Source organism: Antechinus flavipes, chromosome 2 (genome assembly GCF_016432865.1).
Source record: "Antechinus flavipes isolate AdamAnt ecotype Samford, QLD, Australia chromosome 2, AdamAnt_v2, whole genome shotgun sequence".
Lineage (NCBI taxonomy): Eukaryota > Metazoa > Chordata > Mammalia > Dasyuromorphia > Dasyuridae > Antechinus > Antechinus flavipes.
Genome location: NC_067399.1, coordinates 358,580,316 through 358,603,532, shown reverse-complemented (window position 1 = coordinate 358,603,532; position 23,217 = coordinate 358,580,316). Strand labels below are relative to the sequence as shown.

The following is a 23,217-nucleotide window of genomic DNA, read 5'->3' as shown; positions in this document are numbered from 1 at the left end:
TGTTATTTTTTTTTTTTAAGGAATCAGTTATGTTTTGGTTAACTCAACACAAACAATAAGCTAGGATAATTTGAATACGCCCATTTTAGATAACATGGAAATGTCCTTGAGAGGCCTTTGAAGCACTAAAATTAGAGTCTTCTTTGTTACCTGTCACAGAGGCAGAGGTATCCTCATTTAATTGACTGCCTGCATCTTTAAAACTTGTACTGAACCATTAGCTCTCTTAATGGTTGTATCCTTTTCTACCATTTTTTAGTTACATGGTAACTCTTCTATGCTGCTGCCAGCCCAAGTTGATGACATTATGATAAGGGAACAACTTACTTTGCCCTGCTCTTGAGATTTATTCCAGTTTGGTTTCTGTTCTATGTTGTTTTAGGTCCTAGAGATGATCAGACCTGAGAATTTGAGCCATGGTGACCATAGAGTCAGATTGCAAGTAGATGATGAAACAAATAGCCTGGCACTTAACTCTAAGCTAAAATGTCTAGGATTTGAGTTATAGAGGGATTTTGGTTTTAAAACTAGGACTGTGCTAAGCTATGAACCTTAACATTTTTCCCTTCCAAGAAACTGAAGTAGTATGGAAAGAGGTGGAGAATTATGTCTCTTACATTTTAAGGGAGTGTTTGCATATTTATATCTTTTGAAGTAATTATTTCTGTGTAAAAATGAATACAAATATCATGGTCACATGGAACTGTGGTATAGATGACCCAATTCCTACAATTGAGAGAATATCACCAGTAAGGAATAGAATCAATTGTAAAGAGCTAGGATCCCTGGTCTTCTTAAGTGAGAACCCAGGAGAAAAATAGAAATGTAACACAAAAAGGTGGTAAGGAGTGAGTGGTCTGTGTTACACTGTAAACACACCACAAAATACATAAACCTAATACTTAGGTGTCATTGCCATCATCATCATCATTATCTTCTTCATCTTCATCTTCATCTCCAAGGACTGAGCAACTCATACTCCATAATTATGCTATTGCTCAGTCCTGTTCAATATGGAACTGTTCAATATAGATGTTCACATTTTATAACTTATAGAAAATCAGTTTTTAGATTAATAGATTAAGGTTATTTTAATTAATTATAATCCTTCAGTTTTCTAAGAAACTATAACAAGGCTAATAATATCTGTGTATAAATGCCTTTTACTGAGTTGACTGGTTTTCTGTGTGTAATGAGTTAGTGAGGAATCCAAAAGGTAACGTCATCTCATAAACATTCAGGCCTTAGACCTTCTTGAAAATTCCAAAAATGCTGAAAAATAATTATGTTCTCCCTTCCACTTACCTGAATACTGTGCCAAATGTATATGGCTTTTATTGTTTCTTACTACATAACTATTACCCAGAGAAAAATGTAAGCATTGAGATCTGATTGTCAGGTTCTGCTGCTGGTTCACTTTATTTGCTATTATCACTTTGTTTTACATTAAGCGTCCCTTGATTTATATATCCAAAACAATAACGTCTTTTTAACTTTGTTAAGGCATATCCATTTGGAAATGTTGCTAAAAGTAGCAGAGACATATGAATAGTAGTGAAATGGGTTTTTAAAAAAAATTTAATCACTTATTTCTACAGGTCTCCTTTCCTTGTTTTCCCCAACTGCAATAATTCTTCACAGGACAATCTAAGTGATATTTTTAAAGAGCAAATTTTACCAGATCACTTGTTGACTCAATAAACTCTGGTAGTTCTCTATTACTTCTATTGCTTTGGAGTAAATATAAATTCTTCTGTATGGTATTTAAATACATAATCTCTCTTCAATCTACCTTTCCAGGCTTATTACATTTGTTCTCTCTCTCTCTCTCTCTCTCCCTCTCTCTCTCTCTCTCTCTCTCTCTCTCTCTCTCTCTCTCTCTCTCTCCCTCCCTCCCCCTCCATATATGTTTTGGCCAAACTGTTTTTACCATTTCTAATACATTATACTCCATTTCCTATTTCCATGCCTTTGTATGGTATGTTTTTCATGATTAGACTGCATTCCCTTCTCTCATGTGTCCCAGAATGCATGATTTTATTCAATGCTCAGCTTAAATACTGCCTAAAATCTTTTCTGATCTTCTCATCTGTCTCCTCCAAATTAATTTCTGTTTTAAGAATCTATTCCTATACATGCAACTTTATGTTAAGTGACAGGGCCAGAATTTTCCACTCACTATGTATCAGAAGCAGCATTTGAATCCAGATCTTCCTGATTTCATGCTTAGCCTTTTATTCATAGTGTTATACTTCCTCTTGTTCCACAGATTATTAATATCTTTTAGCTACTGAACATAATGAATTTCTTCTTTAACTGAAATGTAATTAGAAAGAAATTAGACTCATACATTTGTAAACATTATTAAAACAAATAGCTTATCTTGCCTACCATCACCTACTTTAATTCCCATTTCCTTTTGTCCATGCTCAGGGGAAATGGAAGTAGTTCTTCATTCATCTACTAAAAGCCCTTCTGATACGTAAATCTTAACTGATGGTGAACTAATGTTCAGCCTTTAGCTCTTCCTTGTCCTAACTAAAACCATTTTCTTTAGCCCTAATACAGTATTGGTAGGGCCTTTATATTTGTCATTCTTTTAAATGTCTTTTAAAAATTAGATCCTAATAAGAAACTGAAAAATTCTAAAGCCTTTAGGATCTTAGCTCAGTGAGAACCACTCAACTATTTCTGCCTCCTCTAACCTATAAACTAGAATATAATCAGAGTTAACATATAAGTAGGCAGCAACCTATCACCAGCCCAAACAAACAAACAAACAAAAAAAAGGCTGGTCCACTTAACTGACAAAAGCCAGAAGAGAGGGCTTCTTTGTAACTGTAATAGAAAAAAAAACCCTCAAATGCTTCCTTCTAACAATCCCACTCAGGTCTCTTTCTTGGTAGGGAAGTTGCCAAAAAATTGTGAAACCAGACAACTATCTACAGAGGTTTTTCTCATTGATATGGAATAAGCCTTCCAGACTGACTTAGTGTTGGCAATCTAGAAAAATGGTTTCTGTTTTCCAAAAGGAAGCTAATAACCAATTGCTTTGAAAGTTTTTAAATGACATTTTCCTCATTGATTTTTTTTTTTTTTTTTTGGTATGCTTCCTCTCCAGTCCCAAAAGGTCTTCCATGCAAAGAATATTAACAAAAAATGTTCTTCAGAAACAATATACATAGCTAACATTCCTGACAATATATACATTATTCCCATCTGGTCTAGAAATTTCCTCAACAGGAAATTGACTAGGAAATTTTGTCCTTTATCTGAATACTATCAGTGCCCAGAAGCTTTCTTGATATGAGTAAGAAGGAAGGCAAAGAAGAAAAAGCTTGAATTTGTCAGTCATGTCTAATACTTCATGACCTCATTTGCAGTTTTCTTGGCAAAGATACTGGAGTAGTTTACCATTTCCTTTTCTAGTTCATTTTACAAATGTGAAAATTAAGGAGAAGTTACACAGTGTTACACAGTTAGGTAAGTTTCTGAAGCTGGATTTGAACTTAGGAAGATGAGATTTCCTAACACCAGTCCTGACACCATCTAGGTGTTCCCTCAGAAGAAAAAGCCATGGGCCAAATTCTTGACTCTATTACTCACAAATATATCAACCTTTTTACAGATTTCAAAAAAAAAAACTTTTGTGGCCATTAAAAAGCACATACTCTCAAAAAGCAAACCTATAAAAATAGCCCAAAAACTTCTTTTTAAGAATCAGATCCCAGTGTCTAGCAGATAATCTCAAGTACAATAGGCACATAATAAATAATTGTTCAATTCCATTCAATGTAATAAATATCTACTAAGCACTTACTACATTTAAAGTATTGCTTAAAGTAGTGGGAGATGTTCAAAGTTTAGACAGGACAGTCTTGCCTTCAATTCATACATTCTTTCATTTAACAAGCATTTCTCTTCAGAATCTTTAGATATATACATAGATTAATAGAATACACACATAAGGAAAGTACCAAGTGATATTCGAAGGTGAAAGGACAATTATTAATTAATAGAATCAAAGATAGGTTTTTGGAGGAGCTGAAACTTGTGATAGGTTTTAAAAGATTGATAGGAATTCAAGGAGCAAAGAAGAGCAGGTATTACAGGATCACTGATTAAGAATGAGAGGTTCTTTGGGGGACATCTATTTTAATCTTTTTATTCTATCAATGAAAAACTGAGGCCCAGGAAGAGCAAATGGTTTGCCCAAGAAAAGTCAAGTAATAAATGTCAAACAAGGGATTCAAACCCAGTTTCTATCACTCTAGAGTCAGGGCTCTTTATACTGAACTACACTTGCTCCTTTACATAGGAAATACTACAAAGGCACACACAGATAAGAACATAAATTATGCATTCAGGGCACTGAGAATAGTTCAGTAGAAAGTATAGAAAAGGATAAAAAAAAAGCCCAGGAGATGAATGAGGGAAGAGAGAAATCCTGGATTATAGAAGACTTTGAATGCCAGGAAAAGAGTTTTAGGTTTGCTCAACTAAATTTTTTGAACTTAGAAATATCATGGATAATTTTGTATATATAAAATACTAGTTGGGGTGGAATGTTTAGAATAATTTGGAAATATGGGAGAGTGTTAAAATCTTGCAAGTTGGGCTAATTAAAATTTTTGAAGATGTGGTTTCAAACTTGGGAGTCTAGATGATTGAAACTACTACTGACAGAAATTGTGAAACCAGAGGAAAATTAGAATTAGGGTAAAACACAAACAAGCTTGGTTTTGACATGAATTTGAGATATGAGAGGGACATCCAAGTGAAGGTATCTTCTAGGTAGGGATGCTGGCAAATGTTTTAACAACCAGGTCTCCAGAAAAAGAAAAAATGCACAATACACTTAAGTTTAATATGGATTATTGACATTTTTTCCCATCACTTTTTTTTCCTTTGGCAATTGGGGTTACGTGACTTGCCCAGGTCACACAGCTGGAAAATGTTAAGTGTCTGAGGCCAGATTTGAAATTAGGTCTTCTTGACTTCAGAGCTGATGCTCTATCAACTGCACCACCTAGCTGCCCCTCCCTATCATTTTTTAAATCCCAGGCAATGAACAAAGTCATGTGTATTTTCTACATTTGCCAGTTTGGGAGGTATAGATGCTCACACTGAAAATTTAATAATCAGCTTTCTCAACATAAGATGAACTGGTTCTAGTACAACTCCTGCAAAAGTAACTATAGGTGCAGCTCTGAAGGAAACAAATTAAGACTGGAAAAATGGATTTGGGAGCCATACATACAGAGGTGATAAGTGACACAATCTGAGTGAATGAGAGTATCCAAGGGAGAGGCCACAGTAAAGAGTGTCAAAGAAAAGATTCTGGAGACCATCTGGTTTGACTTAAAGACAGAAAAGAAGAAACTGTCAATAGGAAAACTTGGAAAATATTATTGTTATTAAATGGAATTCTTAATTTTTATAGGAAAATTAAGTTGGTTGGAATGATTTTTTCATTCAAATACACCCTCAACATGTTCATGTGCACCCACACACACCCACACACACACACACACACACACACACACAGAGGTCACACACCTGTTGAGGTCAATTCCATTGCTGAGACGTTAAGATTCTATGGTCTGGTAATATTCTCAGCCCCATATTTCCCTATTTGTGTGATCTTGGATAAATAATTTCATCTATTAAATTCTCAGTTTCTTCATTTATAAAATATAAACTTTGAATTAGTTGATCTTCAAAACTCCTCTTTCTTCTAAAATGTTGTGGTTATATCATTTTAAGGTCTGTTACAGTTTTAATACATTATGGTTATTAGAACCAAAGAGCTCTATTTCCACATTTGAACTCATGCTGGTTTTCACTGAAATATGTAAAAATTTCATCTCCTTGTTTAGCCTATGTGCAGCATTCTTTGCTAACTCACATCTATTGTGCTGTTATTATTCATTGATATCATATTGTAATATTTTTCAACAAGCATCTCTACATTTTCATTTGATTTAATTTAAACTGTTACTCATCTCCTAATGTCTTCTAAGAACTCCCTTTCATTTTTTTTCTTCTCAGTGATATTTGAGCCAGATAGCTACACTTATATAGGAAATGACTTTCTCCCAAATGTTTGTATGTGGTGATAAATCTTTCTTACTGATATTTGTCAAAAAGAATCTTCCTTTTCCATATTCAGCAGCTGCAATCCTCTGCACATTTTTTTCTCCCTACCCCTTCTGTGCTCCTCAATCTTTTCAGTTTATGAATTATTATCCCTAACATCCAGAGGAATATGATAATAGGTGGATTGTCTGAAGCTTTCAGTAGGATCTTAGAATAATAGATACATAGCTGGAAGGAATCTTAGAAATAATGTAATTCAACTCCCTCATTCTACAGAGAAAATTGAGACCCTAATAACTTGCCCAAGTTTTAGAGCCAGGATTTAAATCTGAACTACTTTGACCTGTTCTTTTACAGATGTTTCAATTATTCTGTCCTGTTAAGTATTAAAAGACATATAGGAAAAGTACATTAAGTTGATCCTGTACAAAGAATTTATGAAAAGATATGAACAAAAATTGCAGGATGAGCAGATATAGGTGAGATACAACTTGCCTTAGTGAAAAGGGCATTGACATTAGTGAGAGTGTGAACTACTGCAACATTGAAATGTGTATTAGTAGTATCTTAGACCTGTGCTCATTTTATATTTCTTGTATTTTTCCTATTTTTCTAGGAGAAAACCTTGGATCATGCCCTTTTGCTTTTCCAAAGAGATAAATACTGGATATGAGAAATTTGCTAATTTGGATATGGCCAGATTATTCTGGCCCCATGTTTATAGGAATGTCAGAACTGGAAGAATCATAAAGATCATTTCATTCAAATTCTTCATTTTATAGAGACATCAAATGTGGCCCAGCAGAGGAAAGAGGCTTGTCCTAAGTAGCAAGTGAAAGAACAAGGTAATAAACTCAGGGTATCTAAATTCAGTGTTCCCACCACATCCCATGATAAGTGCCTAGAGTAGAAAGCTCTGGTTTTGTGCTTTGTGAATTTTTCAGAAGGTGGAGAGTACTTTTAAGTCCTTTGATTTCAGTGTCATGTGGGACTCCAGTGTCAAAACTATTTTGAGAAAAGCAAAATGATAATTTTTCTGTAGTCTTGGAGAATTGCCTGGGGACATTGAGTGATTAAGTGACTTGTCTATGTCAGAAAGGAAATAAACATTTATTAATATTCTAGGCATGATATTAAACACTTTATAAGTATTATTCTTATTTGAGTCTCACAATAATTTTGGGATGTAGGTGCTACTATTACCCTTATTTTATAGTGGAGAAAAGTGAGGCAGAGTCACACAGCTAGTAAATGTTTGAGGATGGATTTGAATTCAAGTCTTCCTGTCTCCAGGTCTATTTCTTTATCCATTTTAACTCCTAGCAGCCATGGCTACATAACTAACATATATATCAGAAATAGGATTTGAACCAAAGTCTTCCTAAGTCCAATGTTAGAAATTTATGAACTAATGAAATATTCTCTTTAAATGGTACTGTATGTAGAAATTTTATTTCCACAGAATGAATCTATAGTATCCTGGACAAAAGTATCTGAAATATCTCTTAAGATTAATTTATGATCACTCAAAGCAGAGCAACTTTCATGTTTCCTGTTCTGTTGCCTTTCATGCCTCATGTATAAGAAACTGAAATTCATTCTATGTTCTTTACTTTCTTGATTTTTCATAAGTTTGTAAGCAGATTACTAGTGACATTAAAATATTTCTACATCTTAAAATAGGATCTAACTAGAGAATATAGCAGGTGGTAAATTGTATTGATTTATCATTACTTGCATTTTTAATCTGATGTTTTTGGCCTTGAATTACTTTGTGGGGTATTATAAATGGCATCATAAATATCAATACATAATTCATAATACATTTTCATAATATATTCGGTTAACATTTTATTCATAAACGGGAATCATTAATATTCCGAAATAGGGTTATAATTGAATCTTTGCCTTGCTTTCTTCTCTTTCCAACACTATTATTCCAAATACCCATTCAAACAATCTTCACATTCTGAATTCTCAAAGTATAACATACTCTCTATTATCTTCAATATTATCTCCAGATTCTTGGTTTACAGAATATTCATAGGGTAAATAGTAGAAAAAAAATATTAACTAGTATATCTTTCTACTGTATTTTCAGTTTGCTGTCCTGAAAATAGCAAACACTTCAAAATCCAAGTAGTCAGGATTTAAGAAACTAATGAAGGTCTCTGCTTCCCTACTCCTACTTCCTTCTCTCTCCCAGTACTATTAATCTTTATTCCAGAATATTGTCTTTCCTTTTCTCCATTCCCAGACACTATTCCAATTACTAAGAAACTTTTTTTCATCACTCTTGTCTAGACACTGAGCTTTAGGGAAGAATGACTGTTAAACTTCTCCATAGAAAAACAATGCATATTAACAAAAGAGAAACCCTCAGGAGTTAAAGATGAAAGAGTTCAAATAACAAGGTTTTGTCTTGTATCCTCAATTACTGATTCATTTTCTGGTATATAGTAGACATTTAATAATTGTCTACCCAATAAATGAATTCAGTAAGATGAAGTAGTGATATAAATAGTTTGGACAGCAAAAAATAATCAGTGAAGAGAGTCCTATTCAATCATTCAAGACAAGTTTTATTAGTTCATTGTGTCTTCAGTAACAGGTATTTTAGATCAAATGAATGAAATAATTCCTTACTTTTCCACAACATTTTGGTTTAGTCACAGACATGGTGAAATATTTCTGGCTACTCCAGCTTACATTCATCAAACTTTGTCCTCCTTTAAAACATTATTCTTACTAATCTGTTAATTAATACTGCATAGCCACTTCTGTGTTCAAAGTTTTTTGATAGGCATGGGTGGTGGGGAAGAAAGAAATGAAACTTCCCCACTTTCAAAAAGTTTGCTGACTAGTTAGGTTTTTTCCTCTCTAGATAGATTGTAAGCTCTTTCAGGTTAATGAAAGTCTCCTTGCATTTCTGAGCCACTAACTCAGTATAGTGTTCCTTATAAATTTACCATATTGATGGCGACCTCCAGACTCACATCTACAAATACTTATTGAGCATTAGACAAATGGGTATCTAGCAGATTTTTTAAGTTCAATTATGTACAAAAACAAAAACTGAACTCATTATTTTTCTCCTCAAATCATTCTCTATTCCAAACTTCCTTGTTATTATAAAGAATAACATCATTTTACTAGTCACATAGACTTGGGTACATTCCTTGACTCCTTAATATCTCATTTAACCCATATCCAGTTACTGTTCAAATCCTACCATTTTCCACTGTTGTAACATCATTCATATATACTTTTTTGTCTCCTCTGACATATACATTTTTGTCTCCTCTAACAATCAAGTTACCACCTGATGCAAACTGTACTTAACTTATGTCTGTAGTGTTGTAATAGTCTGTTGGTTTATTTCCTTGCCTCCTTTAGTCCATCTTCCACTTAGCTATCAGATTGATCTCCTTAAATCCTAGTGATTCACTAACAACTCCAAAACCAAATGTAACTATTTGGATTGGCATTTAAAGTCCTTCATAAGTTTCTTCCTCACTTCCACCTTTCCAATCTTCTTACATCTTACTTCTTACTCCAACCACTACAACTCTGTGATCCATTGACAATGTCTTCCCTATTATTCCTCACACAAAACACATCATCTCCCTGTACCCTAGCACTTTCACTTGCTGTCCTCATGCTTGGAACTCTCTTCCTTCTTTCTGTCTTTTGGTTTCAGCTTTTGTCTCACCTTTTGTAAAAAGCCTAAGTCCTCTGTAATTTTAGTTCTTTTCCTCTGAAATTACTTAGAATTAATCCCATATATATCAAGTTTGTACACAGTGATTTGCTTATTATTTTGCTTATTAGACTGGGGGATGAGTTCAGGGAATTTTTTCCTTCTTTTTTTGCATTTAATTTTGCATTTAATCACCTACCACATGGTAAGTATTTAATAAATGCATATTGACTTGACTTGATTCCATAGCATAGGTCTAAACACACAATGTTTACTGAATTTTGACTGAATGATTCATGCAGAATATTAACTGTGACCAGTTTCCTTAGTCTTTTGAGATTTATTGAATTTGGAAGTTTCACTTGGAGAAATATTCCAAAATTAATCCTGTTGGATATTTCCATTCAATAACATTTTATTGCAGGATGCTCTAGCTACATCTCATATCCCTGAAACCTATTAAGTTTCCACTCAAGGGAGTGTTTTTTCAATCAATAGTTTATAAGGATCAAAAGCCATAGGGGGAGGGAGGAGGAAGAATCCCTTATACAAAGAGGTGAACATAGTATCTCTCCAAAAGTAACACTTTGATGATTGTTGAATTCTTAAGTAATTTTTGACATACTTAAAAGTAAAATCTAAGAAGATTCAAGAAATATTGGAAAAACCACTAACAGCTGCACAATTTTTGGCAAGCAAAAAAACAAAAAAGATTTCTAGCAAGCATATAATTAATCTCCCCCCACTAAATAGTATTTTGTTCTTTCTAATTACATGTTAAGATAGTTTTCAACATTCACTTTTATAAGATTTTGAGTTCCATTTTTTTCTCCTTCCTTCTTTTCCTGCCCTTCCCTAGGATGACAAGCAAACTAATATAAATTTTACATGTACAATCATGTTAAACATATTTCCACATTAGTCATGTTGTGAAAGAAGAATCAGGAGTATGTAACTGATGTGTGTTGTGGTCCCTTTAAGAAACTAGTCCTTTCAGATTGATTTATTCCTTTCTGATTCCCAACCCCTCCTAGCTGATGCATTATCAGTTCAAGAAGCTAGGATCTTTGATTCTAGCACCCCTTTGAATTCTAATAAGAAATCTGGGCTCTCCCAGCCCCATCGGATCTGAGTTAACTTGGGCTGTCCCAGCCCCCATTCTAATGATCTGCTCAGGTTTCCCAACCCCCACCAAGCAAATTTAGCCTTAGATGAAACCCAGCAAGGAGCCAACTTGGGACTCCACCCACAGGCCCCTTTAGCTAAATCTCTCATTATAAAAGAGCCAAGCTGGAGTTCTCTCTTTGCAGAAGGTCGAAACATGCCAGCACCATGCCTGGCACCAAGGACTCTCTGCCCACTGGAATCCTGTTTCCAGTGCCTTCTTATCTCTACTTTCACCTATTTCCTTAACTAGACTTTAACCTTACTTCCAAACACCATAATAAACTTCTTTTATCAATTTTCAGGTCTGTAAATTCCTTTACAGAGAGGACTCTTGTGCCGCTACTAGACTTATTTAACTCTGTATCCTTGCTCCGAATCCAAAAGGATTGCAGGGAAGCTCTATTTGACTCCCTGTAGCCCGAACCTGCCACTAGACCTCAATTAAACCCTAATTTCATTTAGATACCCCAAATCTATACCTCATCATAACATGTTAATAATGATTAGACTATATCCTGGGAACAGCTCAAATGGAGTTCAGAAATAAACTTCAGAACTTCAGAAACTTATTCAGTCTGCATCACTGAAAAAAAAAATCTTGTAGTTGATAATGCTTAGCTGACAAATTAGTCGTTCTTATAATCAATCTTTCAATTTAAAATCATGGAAAATGATTGATGACATTTACAAAGATAGTTTTTTAAAATAACAATGGCAGTTTTTCAAATAGCAATCAGACTTGTTAAATTTTATGTATATATATACACATATATATGTTTTTGCTGAATTATTCATTAAGTACATTTTAGAACACCTCCCCTTGATCTGGAGATTAATATAATGAATAAAGAGTGGACTCTTTTATTACAGCTTCTTTCCCACTTTAGGTGGGAACACTTTAGGGTGTTCTTTCACCTAACAAAAAAAATTAAAAAGATTTTTAGTACCAAGACCACACATTTAAAGATAGCTGAGTAATCCATAAATTCCTAAAGGAAAACATGACCATTTATCTTACATTGTTGTGGGTAGTCTGAAAAACTTCATTTCAAACAAAAGAACTGCTAGCAGATAGATAAATTTAATAGAATCAAAAAAATCATAAAATCATTGAATTTCAGAGTCAGAAAGAAGCTCAGAGGCCATTTAGGCTAATAAACAATAATTACCTTTATGATTTATCTGAGAAGTGACTTTTTGCTTAAGGATCTCCAGTGAAGAAAAATCCATTATCTACTCAGGCAGCCAATAGGTATTTTAATATATCTCTAATTCTTAGTAACTTTTTATTTAAATCATTCTAAAATTGTGCTTGAAACAAAGCAGAATTCATCTAATCAATATTTTGTATCAAAACCTTCAAATAATTGAAGATATCTCAGTATTATTCTCTCTGTCTTTTCTTCCTTACATTAAGCATCTGTTATTCCTTCAGCTGATTCTTACATGGAATGAAATCAAAGTCCTTCATTATTTTGATTGCCATCCTCTGAACACATTACTCTTTTCCACAAAATGTGATGTCTGGGGCTATTTTATATTTGTTCTTATTCTAAACCAAGACTATAATCTTGAAAAATATCTTTAAAATACTAATAGAATTGTCAATTATCTATGGTCTTCAGGCATCCTTTTCTTTCTGTAACTATATTCTCATTAATATGAAAGGATAAGACTAGATAACTACTGAGGTATCTTCTCTCTCTAAATCTATGATCCTGTGGTTCTAAGTAATATCTAATACTAGATCTTAGGTCTCTTAAAGAAATAGAAATTTAAATTTTCATTAAAGGAATGTGGTCCCATATGTGTTTTCAATTGTAGGCTTATTATTGTTTCATTTGTATTAGACAAACTCTGTCTCAGTTAATTAGACAAATTGAAATATATGATTATGTAGAGAAATCATTCCAAAGAACATTTTCCCCTTAGATTATTTAGATATTTTAGGGAAGGATATTTCTTAAGACAGAAATAGATGAACAAATAGACATCATTTAGTTCAACCAAGCATTTATTAAGCACCCACTCTATTAAAGTCTGGTATTAGATGTATGAAGGATACAGAGATGAAGTAAGACTTCTGCTTCCTATTGAATGAGTGGAATCCCTCAATCCCAGAAACACTAGCCTACTCAGTATACACTGGTTTCTTTCACAAAATAATAATTCCCAACTTGGTTTATGTTATTTCCTTTTTCCCCATGAGTGAAACAAGAAACTGAGGACTTCTCAGAATAATAATTGTGGGAAATTCAAGACTCAGAACCAAGGATCTGTTATTCATTAAGGCTCTGGGAAGAAGAGCAAAAGACTTGCTCTTCTAGCAGAAATACCTGAGATAACTTCCTGGACCTTTACTTAACTGCTTAGAAAAAAAACAAACAACCGTGACTAAATTATTTAATGGCCTGGAGATATTCAAGAAGTCTCCAAACTAGCTATCTCTATTTGTTGATTGAGGAAGCCTGAGGTAAAGTCTCCTTGGTTAAACCTTCTAACTCCTCTGGTTTAATGGATTACTTACCTCTAAATAAATCTCCTTATGTGGTTTCTCATAAAATTATTAACTAATGTAGATTGAACCTATACCCAAATTTAGTTTATGAAGATCTGATGGGTTTGGAAAATGAAATTCTTTGTACAAGCTTTATAATAGAATGCTCATACTAACTCAAGTACCATAAACTTAGGCAAATACACCTGCAAGCATTTGTAAACCTTGTGAATATGATCATCATAAACTTAAATAAACACATCTGCAATAAGTCAACTATATTGGTTTGGCTAAAATTTAACAAATCTGTGCTACTTCCATCTAAGCAGGTAGTGAAAATTAATAGGATAAAAATAGGGGGTCATGGATTCTTGTTGTTCTGACTCTTAACTTCTATGAAATCATCCTCCTTCCTCTGGAGAATTCCAGTGAGTTGACCATCTTCTCACAAGATTCTAAAAAAGCTTCTGTTCTTCACTTAGAGAAAACTCTGATAGTCATTTTGAGTTAGGACTTGCTGTACCAAACACCCAGAATTTCCTTCGCTTACTTATAATCTCTCTCAACTTTTCAAGTCCATCTCAGTTTTTGCCTTCTCTAGAAAGGCTTTTCTGACACTTTCAACCTATAGTAATATGTTATTCTCCTTTAGTACTTTTTTTGTAGTATTCATTTGATACTTGACCATATATTAGTTTGTCACAATTCTTCCTCCAACAAATAGTGACTTCCTCCCTCAAATTACATTATCTCTCTTTTGTATACACATATGAAAACAAAAGTTATTTAGAGCACATTAAGTAAAGTACTGGAGTGAGAAAGACATCAGTTCAAATCCAGCATCAGTCACTTAGTAGCTGTTCGAACTCTGGAAAAGTCATTTAACCTCTCTTTGCCTCAGTTTTATCAACTGTAAAATGGAATAATAATAGCCCTAATCTCACAGAATTATTTTGAAGATGAAATGGAATAATATATGTAAAGAGCTTGGAAAACTTTAAAGTGCTTTAAATAATTTTCTTTAGAAGCAGGATTATTTTAATTTTGCCTGGCATACAGGAGGCACTTAATACTTGTTGATTAAATTTATCTGGAAGCTTTGTGCAGACAAAAATGCATTCCTGTATTCTTTTGGGAATTTCAAACAAGGTTATGTGCATGAGAAACAACTCTGTCACATTGTCTCTCTGGCACATAATAGAGAACTATTATTGAATTTATCAGGTTTGATTGAATCTGTTTCCAATATTTAATGGACTATTTAATATACTTTTCAGGCAGGTAAAAAGAAATAATTTGATCTTCTCTAGCTGTTCAACCACAGTTCCATGTTCAACTGAATGTCTACCCTATAGTTCTTTTTTTTTTTTTTGAATACTGAATACACTTGAAAAAGAACCTTCAGATAAGTGAGTAGAAGTGAAAGTTTTTAGGATTACCTTAAATTCAGTCTCAATGTTGGCCAATCTGGCTAACTCATTGCTTAGCTCTAAGGCAGTGAGGACAGGATCTTCACTAGAGAGAGATAAGTAGGCAGCACTGGCTAATCCTTTGTATGCATTCATTCTTGACCTTGAGTGGCTAAAGGAGTCTTTTCTCTGCTTTTCAGCACATTCATTGCACTTGCAGAAATAGTCATGGGGTCTTTCTATACGGGCTCCTTTACGGAGGAGGATGTGTACAATTTCATATTCCTGGCAGTGGGCAGCCAGAATGATGGGGGTGATATCATGAGAGAAGCGGGTTCCATCTTCATCATAGGCATAAAAATCATCATCCCGTAGCTCCTGTTCCAGGGGACTGAGAGTCAGTTGTTGCCTTTGAGCAAAGGCTGGATGGTTCAGTATTGCCTCAACAATTCGCACATAGCCTTTGCTGATGGCCAACAAGAGTGCATCACCAACTCTGGCCAGGTTTTCCTTTTTTAGCAGCAGTTCTGTGACTTCTAGGTGCTCATTCCCCACTGCCAATTGCAGGGCATTTTGCCCCATATAATCAACACAGTTGAAATTTAGTGTTTTGGACTCCTCAAGCATCTTCCTGACAACTGGAATATTACCATACTCAGCAGAGTCCAAGAAGTGTTCTTCTTCCATGGTCAGACTTGTCCCCTTCTCATTAAACATGTAGGCTGGGCCTCGGATAGCCTGCCTTCTTCCCTTTTCCCAAAGGGTCATGTGCCTGCGGTGCATGTTTTTAAAGTTGCTGTTTTCCAACCTGTATTAAAATGAGATTGTCAATTAATTACTTTTTCAATGACTTTAGGTTCCTGAGAGGCAGCAATACTTTCAAAATGATTGCAACTAGATGGCGGAGAGGAGGCACACATCTACTTAAGCTCTGTGTTTTCTCTCAGAATTTATTTCATGACAAACTTCTGATGAATCCCTAAAGGAGGATATGATCTGGTCCTCAACACAAAAAACTCTCATAGAAATTAAAAAGGCTCTCAGAAGAGAACTAGAAGAAAAATGGGAAAAAGAAAGGGAAGCTTGGCAAAAGAATCTGGATAAGTCACCCCACTCATTTAAAGATAGGGTGGATAAAGAAATCAAATCCTTGAAAAACAGAATCAGTGAAATGGAAAAAGAAAATAGTTCTCTAAAAAAATAAAATCTTGACTGAAAAAAACCCCACAAATAATTACCAAGAAAAGACATCCTTGAAATTCGCCAGAAAAGGTCCGTTTTTGCTTGAGGGCAGGGATGATTTTTAGATCGGGCACAGGCTGAAGGCAGCGGCAGCTAGAGCATGGCAGGCATCTCACAGCTGAGTAGACCAGAGGGGTATGGGGTGTGATCTCAGGCATCTCTGTGGGGAGAGTTTTACTAGAGTATTGGCTACTTTGTCCTGGCAGTAAGCTGGTAGACAAGCAGAAAAGCTAAAAACACAGGGGGTGAAGACTATAACCCCGAAAAGCTAGCATCTCTCGAGGCCTGGCTACACCCCCACAGTGTCTCAGCACACTTTCATAGTCTCAGAGCACAGATGCAGTGCAGCCATTGCTGTCCTGCTAGAGCCTTGCTGCCGCTCCCCTCCTCCCCCACCCCCCCCCCCCCAGTCTGTAGAAGAAGCTCAGTAACACCATCCAGCTCAAAAAAAAAAAAAAAAAAAAAAAAAAGCAGATTGCATTTTTTTTTTTTTTGGCTAGTTTGTCTTCTTTGATTCTCCTCTATCAAAATGAGGAAAAAAATTTAAACGGACCTGAAAGTTTCTTTATGGATAGAGAGCAGACTTTAAACCCTGAGGAGACTAAAAACAGACTGTCTCCAGATGAATCCCTAAAGGAGGATATGATTTGGTCCTCAACACAAAAAACTCTCATAGAAATTAAAAAGGCTCTCAGAAGAGAACTAGAAGAAAAATGGGGAAAAGAAAGGGAAGCTTGGCAAGAGAATCTGGATAAGTCATCCCACTCATTTAAAGATAGGGTGGATAAAGAAATCAAATCCTTGAAAAACAGAATCAGTGAAATGGAAAAAGAAAATAGTTCTCTAAAAAATAAAATCTGTGAAATGGAAAAAAATTCCATAGAACAAAACAACTCACTTAAAAATTCAATTGAGCAATTAGAAAAAGATAAAAAAAATGAGGAAAGAAAATACTTCATTGAAAATCAGAATTGAACAAATGGAACTGAATGACTCGAGGAGACACTAAGAATCAATTAAGCAAAACCAAAAAAAATGACACAATGGGAAAAATATCAATACCTTCGTGGGAAAACTACAGACCTGGAAAATAGATCTAGGAGAGACAATCTGAGAATTATTGGACTCCCTGAAAAATATGATGAAAAAAAGAGCCTGGACACTATTTTCCAGGAAATTATCAAAGAGAACTGCCCAGAAGTTATAGAAACAGAGGGTAAAATAGAAATTGAAATAATTCATCGATCCCCTACTGAAAGGGACCCTAAAATCAAAACACCAAGAAATATAGTGGCCAAAGTCCAGAACTACCAGACGAAGGAAAAAATACTTCAAGCTGCTAGAAAAAATCAATTCAAATATAGAGGAGGCAAAATAAAGATTACTCAAAACCTAGCAGTGTCCACATTAAAGGATCAAAGAGCCTGGAATATGATATTCTGAAAAAGCTAAGGAACTTGGTATGCAACCAAAAATGACTTCCCCAGCCAAAATGAGCATGTTTTCCCAAGAAAGAAGATGGACATTCAATGAAATAATTTCACCTATTTTTGATGAAAAAACCAGAACTTAACAAAAAGTTTGATCTACAAATATAGTTCAAGAGAAACCTAAAAAGGTAAAAAGAAATCTTGGGAACTATATTTCTGCTATAAAGATATATAAAGAACACATGTATACATTGTTCTAGAAACTAGAGGTAGAAAGGAAATTGAATCTGGAAAAGTGTAAATTGAGGGTACTACAGCTCACAAAGAGACAAAGGAAACCTATTATATCTGAGAGAAAGAATGGAGGGGGATAAACATAGTGTGTATCTTACTGCCATCAGAATTGGCTTAAAGAGAAAATTTTTAGACATATTCGATTTATGGTGAAACTTCTCCTATCTCACTGAAAAGAGGGAGGAGAAAAGTGAAAAGGGAAGGAATAAGCTAAGTGGAAGGGAATACGGAAATTGTGAGGAAAAGGATTAAGATAGGGGGAGGAACTATAAAGTGGGGAAAGGGATAATAAAAAGGGAGGGCTGTGAGAAGCAAGTGGTGCTCACAAGTTTAATACTGGGGAGAGGGGTAAGGGGAAAGGAAGGGAGAAAAGCATAAAAAGGGGTTAACAAGATGGCAAATAATACAGAATTGGTAATTTTAACCATAAATGTGAGGAAGCGGTTAGCAGATTGGATTAAAAGCCAGAATCCTACAATAATTTGTTTATAGGAAACATACCTGAAGCAGGGAGATACATACAGAGTAAAGGTAAAAGGTTGGAGCAGAATCTACTATGCTTCAGGTGAAGTCAGAAAAGCAGGGGTAGCCATCCTGATCTCAGATCAAGCAAAAGCAAAAATTGATCTAATTAAAAGAGATGAGGAAGGACACTATATCTTGTTAAAGGGTAGCATAGATAATGAAGCAATATCAATATTAAACATATATTCATCAAGTGGTGTAGCATCTAAATTCTTAAAAGAGAAATTAAGAGAGCTGCAAGAAGAAATAGACAGCAAAACTATAATAGTGAGAGATCTCAACCTTGCACTCTCAGAATTAGATAAATCAAACCACAAAATAAATAAGAAATAAGTCAAAGAGGCAAATAGACTACAAGAAAAGTTAGATATGATAGATCTTTGGAGAAAACTGAATGGAGACAGAAAGGAGTACACTTTCTTCTCAGCAGTTTATGGAAGTTATACAAAAACTGACCATATATTAGGACATAAAAACCTCAAACTCAAATGCAGTAAGGCAGAAGTAGTAAATGCATCCTTTTTAGACCATGATGAAATGAAAATTACATTCAATAAAAAGCCAGGGGAAAATAGACCAAAAAATAATTGGAAACTATATAATTTCATACTAAAGAATGATTGGGTAAAACAGCAAATCATAGACATAATTAATAACTTCAACAAGAAAATGACAATAATGAGATGTCATACCAAAATGTGTGGGATGCAGCCAAAGCGGTAATAAGGGGAAATTTCATATCTCTAGAGGCCTACTTGCATAAAACAGAGAAAGAGAAGGTCAATGAATTGGGGCTTGCAACTAAAAATGATAGAAAAGCAACAAATTAAAAAACCCCAGCCAAACACTAAACTTGAAATTCTAAAAATAAAAGGAGAGATCAATAAAATTGAAAATAAAAAAGCTATTGAATTAATTAATAAAACTAAGAGTTGGTTCTATGAAAAAAACAACAAAATAGACAAACCCTTAGTAAATCTGATTTAAAAAAGAGGAAAATCAAATTGTTAGTCTTAAAAATGAAAAGGGAGAACTTGCCACTAATTAAGAGGAAATTAGAACAATAATTAGGAGTTATTTTGCCCAACTTTATACTAATAAATTCTATAATTTAAATGAAATGGAAGAATACCTTCAAAAATATAGCTTGCCCAGATTAACAGAGGAAGAAGTAAATAGAGTAAACAGTCCCATTTTAGAAAAAGAAATAGAACAAGCTATTAATAAATCCCTAAGAAAAAATCCCCAGGACAAGATGGATTTACATGTGAATTATACCAAACATTTAAAGAACTATTAGCCCCCAATGCTATATAAACTATTTGAAAAAATAGGGAATGAAGGAGTCCCACCAAATTCCTTTTATGACACAAACATGGTACTGATACCTAAACCAGGTAGGTTGAAAACAGAAAAAGAAAATTATAGACCAATCTCCCTAATGAATATTGATGCTAAAATCTTAAATAAGATATTAGCAAAAAAACTACAGAAAATCATCTCCAGGATAATACACTCTAACCAAGTAGGATTTATACCAGAAATGTGGGGTTGGTACAACATAAGGAAAACTATTAGCATAATTGACTATATCAATAACCAAATGAACAAAAACCCTATGATCATCTTAGTAGATGCAGAATAAGCCTTTGATAAAATCCAACATCCATTCCTATTAAAAACACTTGAGAGCATAGGAATAAATGGGCTTTTCCTTAAAATAATTAGTAGCATCTATTTAAAACCATCAGTAAGCATCAGATGTAATGGGGATAAACTGGAACTATTCCCAATAAGATCAGGAGTGAAACAAGGTTGCCCACTATGACCATTACTATTCAATTTTGTATTAGAAACACTAGCTTTGACAATAAGAGTTGAGAAAGAGATTAAAGGAATTGGAGTAGGTAATGAGGAAATCAAATTATCACTCTTTGCTGATGATATGATGGTATGCTTAGAGAACCCCAGAGATTCTACTAAAAAGCTATTAGAAATAATTCACAACTTTAGCAAAGTTGCAGGATACAAAATAAATCCCCAGAAATCCTCAGTATTTTTATATATCAACAACAAAATCCAACAGCAAAAGATACTAAGAGAAATTCAAAATAATCATCGATAGCATAAAATATTTGGGAATCTATCTACCAAAGAAAAGTCATGAATTATATGAGCAAAATTACAAAACACTTTCCACACAAATAAAGTCAGATTTAAATAATTGGAAAAATATTAAGTGCTCTTGGATAGACCGAGCAAATATAATAAAGATGACAATGCTCCCTAAACTAATCTGTTTATTTCTATACCAATCAGCCTCCCAAGAAAATATTTTAATGATCTAGAAAAAATAATAAAAAAATTCACATGGAAGAACAAAAGTTTGAGAATCTCAAGGGAATTAATGAAAAAAAAAATCAAATGAAGGTGGCCTAGTTGTACCTGATCTAAAACTATATTATAAAACAGTGGTCAACAAAACCATTTGGTATTGGATAAGAAATAGATTAGTTGATCGGTGGAATAGATTAGGTTCACAAGACAAAATAGTCAATAACTATAGCAATCTAGTGTTTGACAAACCCAAAGATCCCAACTTTTGGGATAAGAATTTGTTATTTGACAAAACTGCTGGGAAAACTGGATATTAGTATGGCAGAAATTGGGCATGGACCCACACTTAACACCGTACACCAAGATTAGATCAAAATGGGTCCATGATTTAGGCATAAAGAATGAGATCATAAATAAATTAGAGGAATATAGGATAGTTTACCTCTCAGACTTGTGGCGGAGGAAGGAATTTGTGACCAAAAATGAACTAGAGATCATTATCGATCACAAAATAGAAAATTTTGATTATATCAAATTAAAAGGTCTTTGTACACACAAAACTAATGCAAACAAGATTAGAAGGGAAGCAACAAGCTTGGAAAACATTTTCACAGTTAAAGGTTCTGATAAAGGTCTCATTTCAATATGAAAAAGTGTTCCAAATCACTATTGATCAGAGAAATGCAAATTAAGACAACTCTGAAATACCACTACACACCTGTCAGAATGGCTAAGATGACAGGAAAAAATAATGATGAATGTTATAGGGGATGCGGGAAAACTGGGACACTGATACATTGCTGGTGGAGTTGTGAATGAATCCAACCATTCTGGAGAGCAATCTGGAATTATGTCCAAAAAGTTATCAAACTGTGCCTACCCTTTGATCCAGCAATGCTACTACTGGGCTTATATCCTAAAGAGATACTAAAGAAGGAAAAGGGACCTGTATGTGCCAAAATGTTTGTGGCAGCCCTGATTGTAGTGGCTAGAAACTGGAAAATGAATGGATGCCCACCCATTAAAGAATGGTTGGGTAAATTGTGGTATATGAATGTTATGGAATATTATTGTTCTGTAAGAAATGACCAGCAGGATGAATACAGAGAGGCTTGGAGAAACTTACATGGACTGATGTTGAGTGAAATAAGCAGAACCAGGAGATCATTATATACTTCAATAACGATACTGTATGAGGATGTATTTTGATGGAAGTGGATTTCTTCAACAAAGAGAAGATCTAACTCAGTTTCAGTTGATCAATGATGGACAGAAGCAGCTACACCCAAAGAAAGAACACTGAGAAATGAATGTGGATTCAGAAGGTAGAAATAACCTGGGAAGAAAAACTAAACTGTTTGCATTTTTGTTTTTCTTCCCAGGTTATTTCTACCTTCTGAATCCAGTTCTTCCTGTGCAACAAGAGAACTGTTCGGTTCTGCACACATATATTGTATCTAGGATATACTGTGACATATTTAACATGTATAGGACTGCTTGCCATCTTGGGGAGAGGGTAGAGGAAGGGAGGGGAAAAATCAGAACAGAAGCGAGAGCAAGGGATAATGTTGTAAAAAATTACCCTGGCATGTGATGATCTTTTTCTTCTTTAAAATAATATAAAGGTTTTCTCTCTGAGGGAGAGCAGGTTTCTCGGGGAGGTTTTTTGGAGGCAGTCTTAGTTGCAGTTGAAAGTAATAATCACCCAAATGCAGCCAGCTGGTAAAAATACAAATGTTTATTTTCTCCTTCCAAAGTAGCCTGGTTAGTTGAGGCCTATCTCTCTGCTTGGTTCCAAGAGCTCTTGCCACTTTGTCCTTTGCTTCTGCCTCTGCTTTCTTCAGCCTCCAGAGCCAGCACCAAGTTGAATCTTTCTTGCCTCTGAGAGAGCCTTCTCAATCTTCAGCTCACCTCTGACTCGTGGCTTCTTCTGACTTGACGCTCATTTCTTCATGTAATTTGGCTGAATTCTGACCGAGAGCCTCTGTCTGTTTCTTTTATACGAGAGAGAGGAATTGTGGAATATGAGAGAGAGGAATTGTGGGATATGAGAGAGAGGGATTACGGATTTTCTCCCATAGTGCTCTCTGGCCCTAAGAGCTTCAAGGGAGGTGTTAATTCACAAAGTTACACAGTTAACTTTGTGAATCTCCCATACTCGTGAACTCCAATGAGGAAAGGTGTGAACACAAGCATTGTATCAATTAGTTCTTCTTAGTACCTTGTTTCAGGTTCTGGCCCAAAACATCTTCTTGTAAGATCAGATCAATAATCTATCAACTCTAATGAGTTAGCAGTTTGTAAAGATTCCAACAGGTTCTGTCAATAAAAAGTTATAATTATTTTAAAAAAAGATTGCAACTAAAAAAAGTTTTAAGGTATAATTGAATTCTTGTAGTTCGTAAGTAGGTTGAATCATATATTTCATTATGGGAGACATACTGAATTATTTTCTATTCTATGTGTAAGTGATGTGATAAACTATTTCTCCTTGGGCAAATTTTCCCATTATCCCTT

At 34.5% G+C, this 23,217-nt stretch overlaps 1 protein-coding gene across 1 annotated transcript in view; it reads right to left on the bottom strand.

The window, feature by feature from the left end:
- The window catches only part of TRPC7 (transient receptor potential cation channel subfamily C member 7), a 283,142-nt gene extending 260,246 nt beyond the window's left edge, over positions 1-22,896 (bottom strand). Inside the window, exons 1-2 of the mRNA XM_051973682.1 lie at positions 22,859-22,896; positions 14,903-15,680 (exon numbers count right to left, since the gene is read on the bottom strand). Coding sequence (XP_051829642.1) covers positions 14,903-15,680; positions 22,859-22,896 — 816 coding nt within the window. The remainder of the gene's footprint in view (positions 1-14,902; positions 15,681-22,858) is intronic.
- Positions 22,897-23,217: the final 321 nt, after the last annotated feature.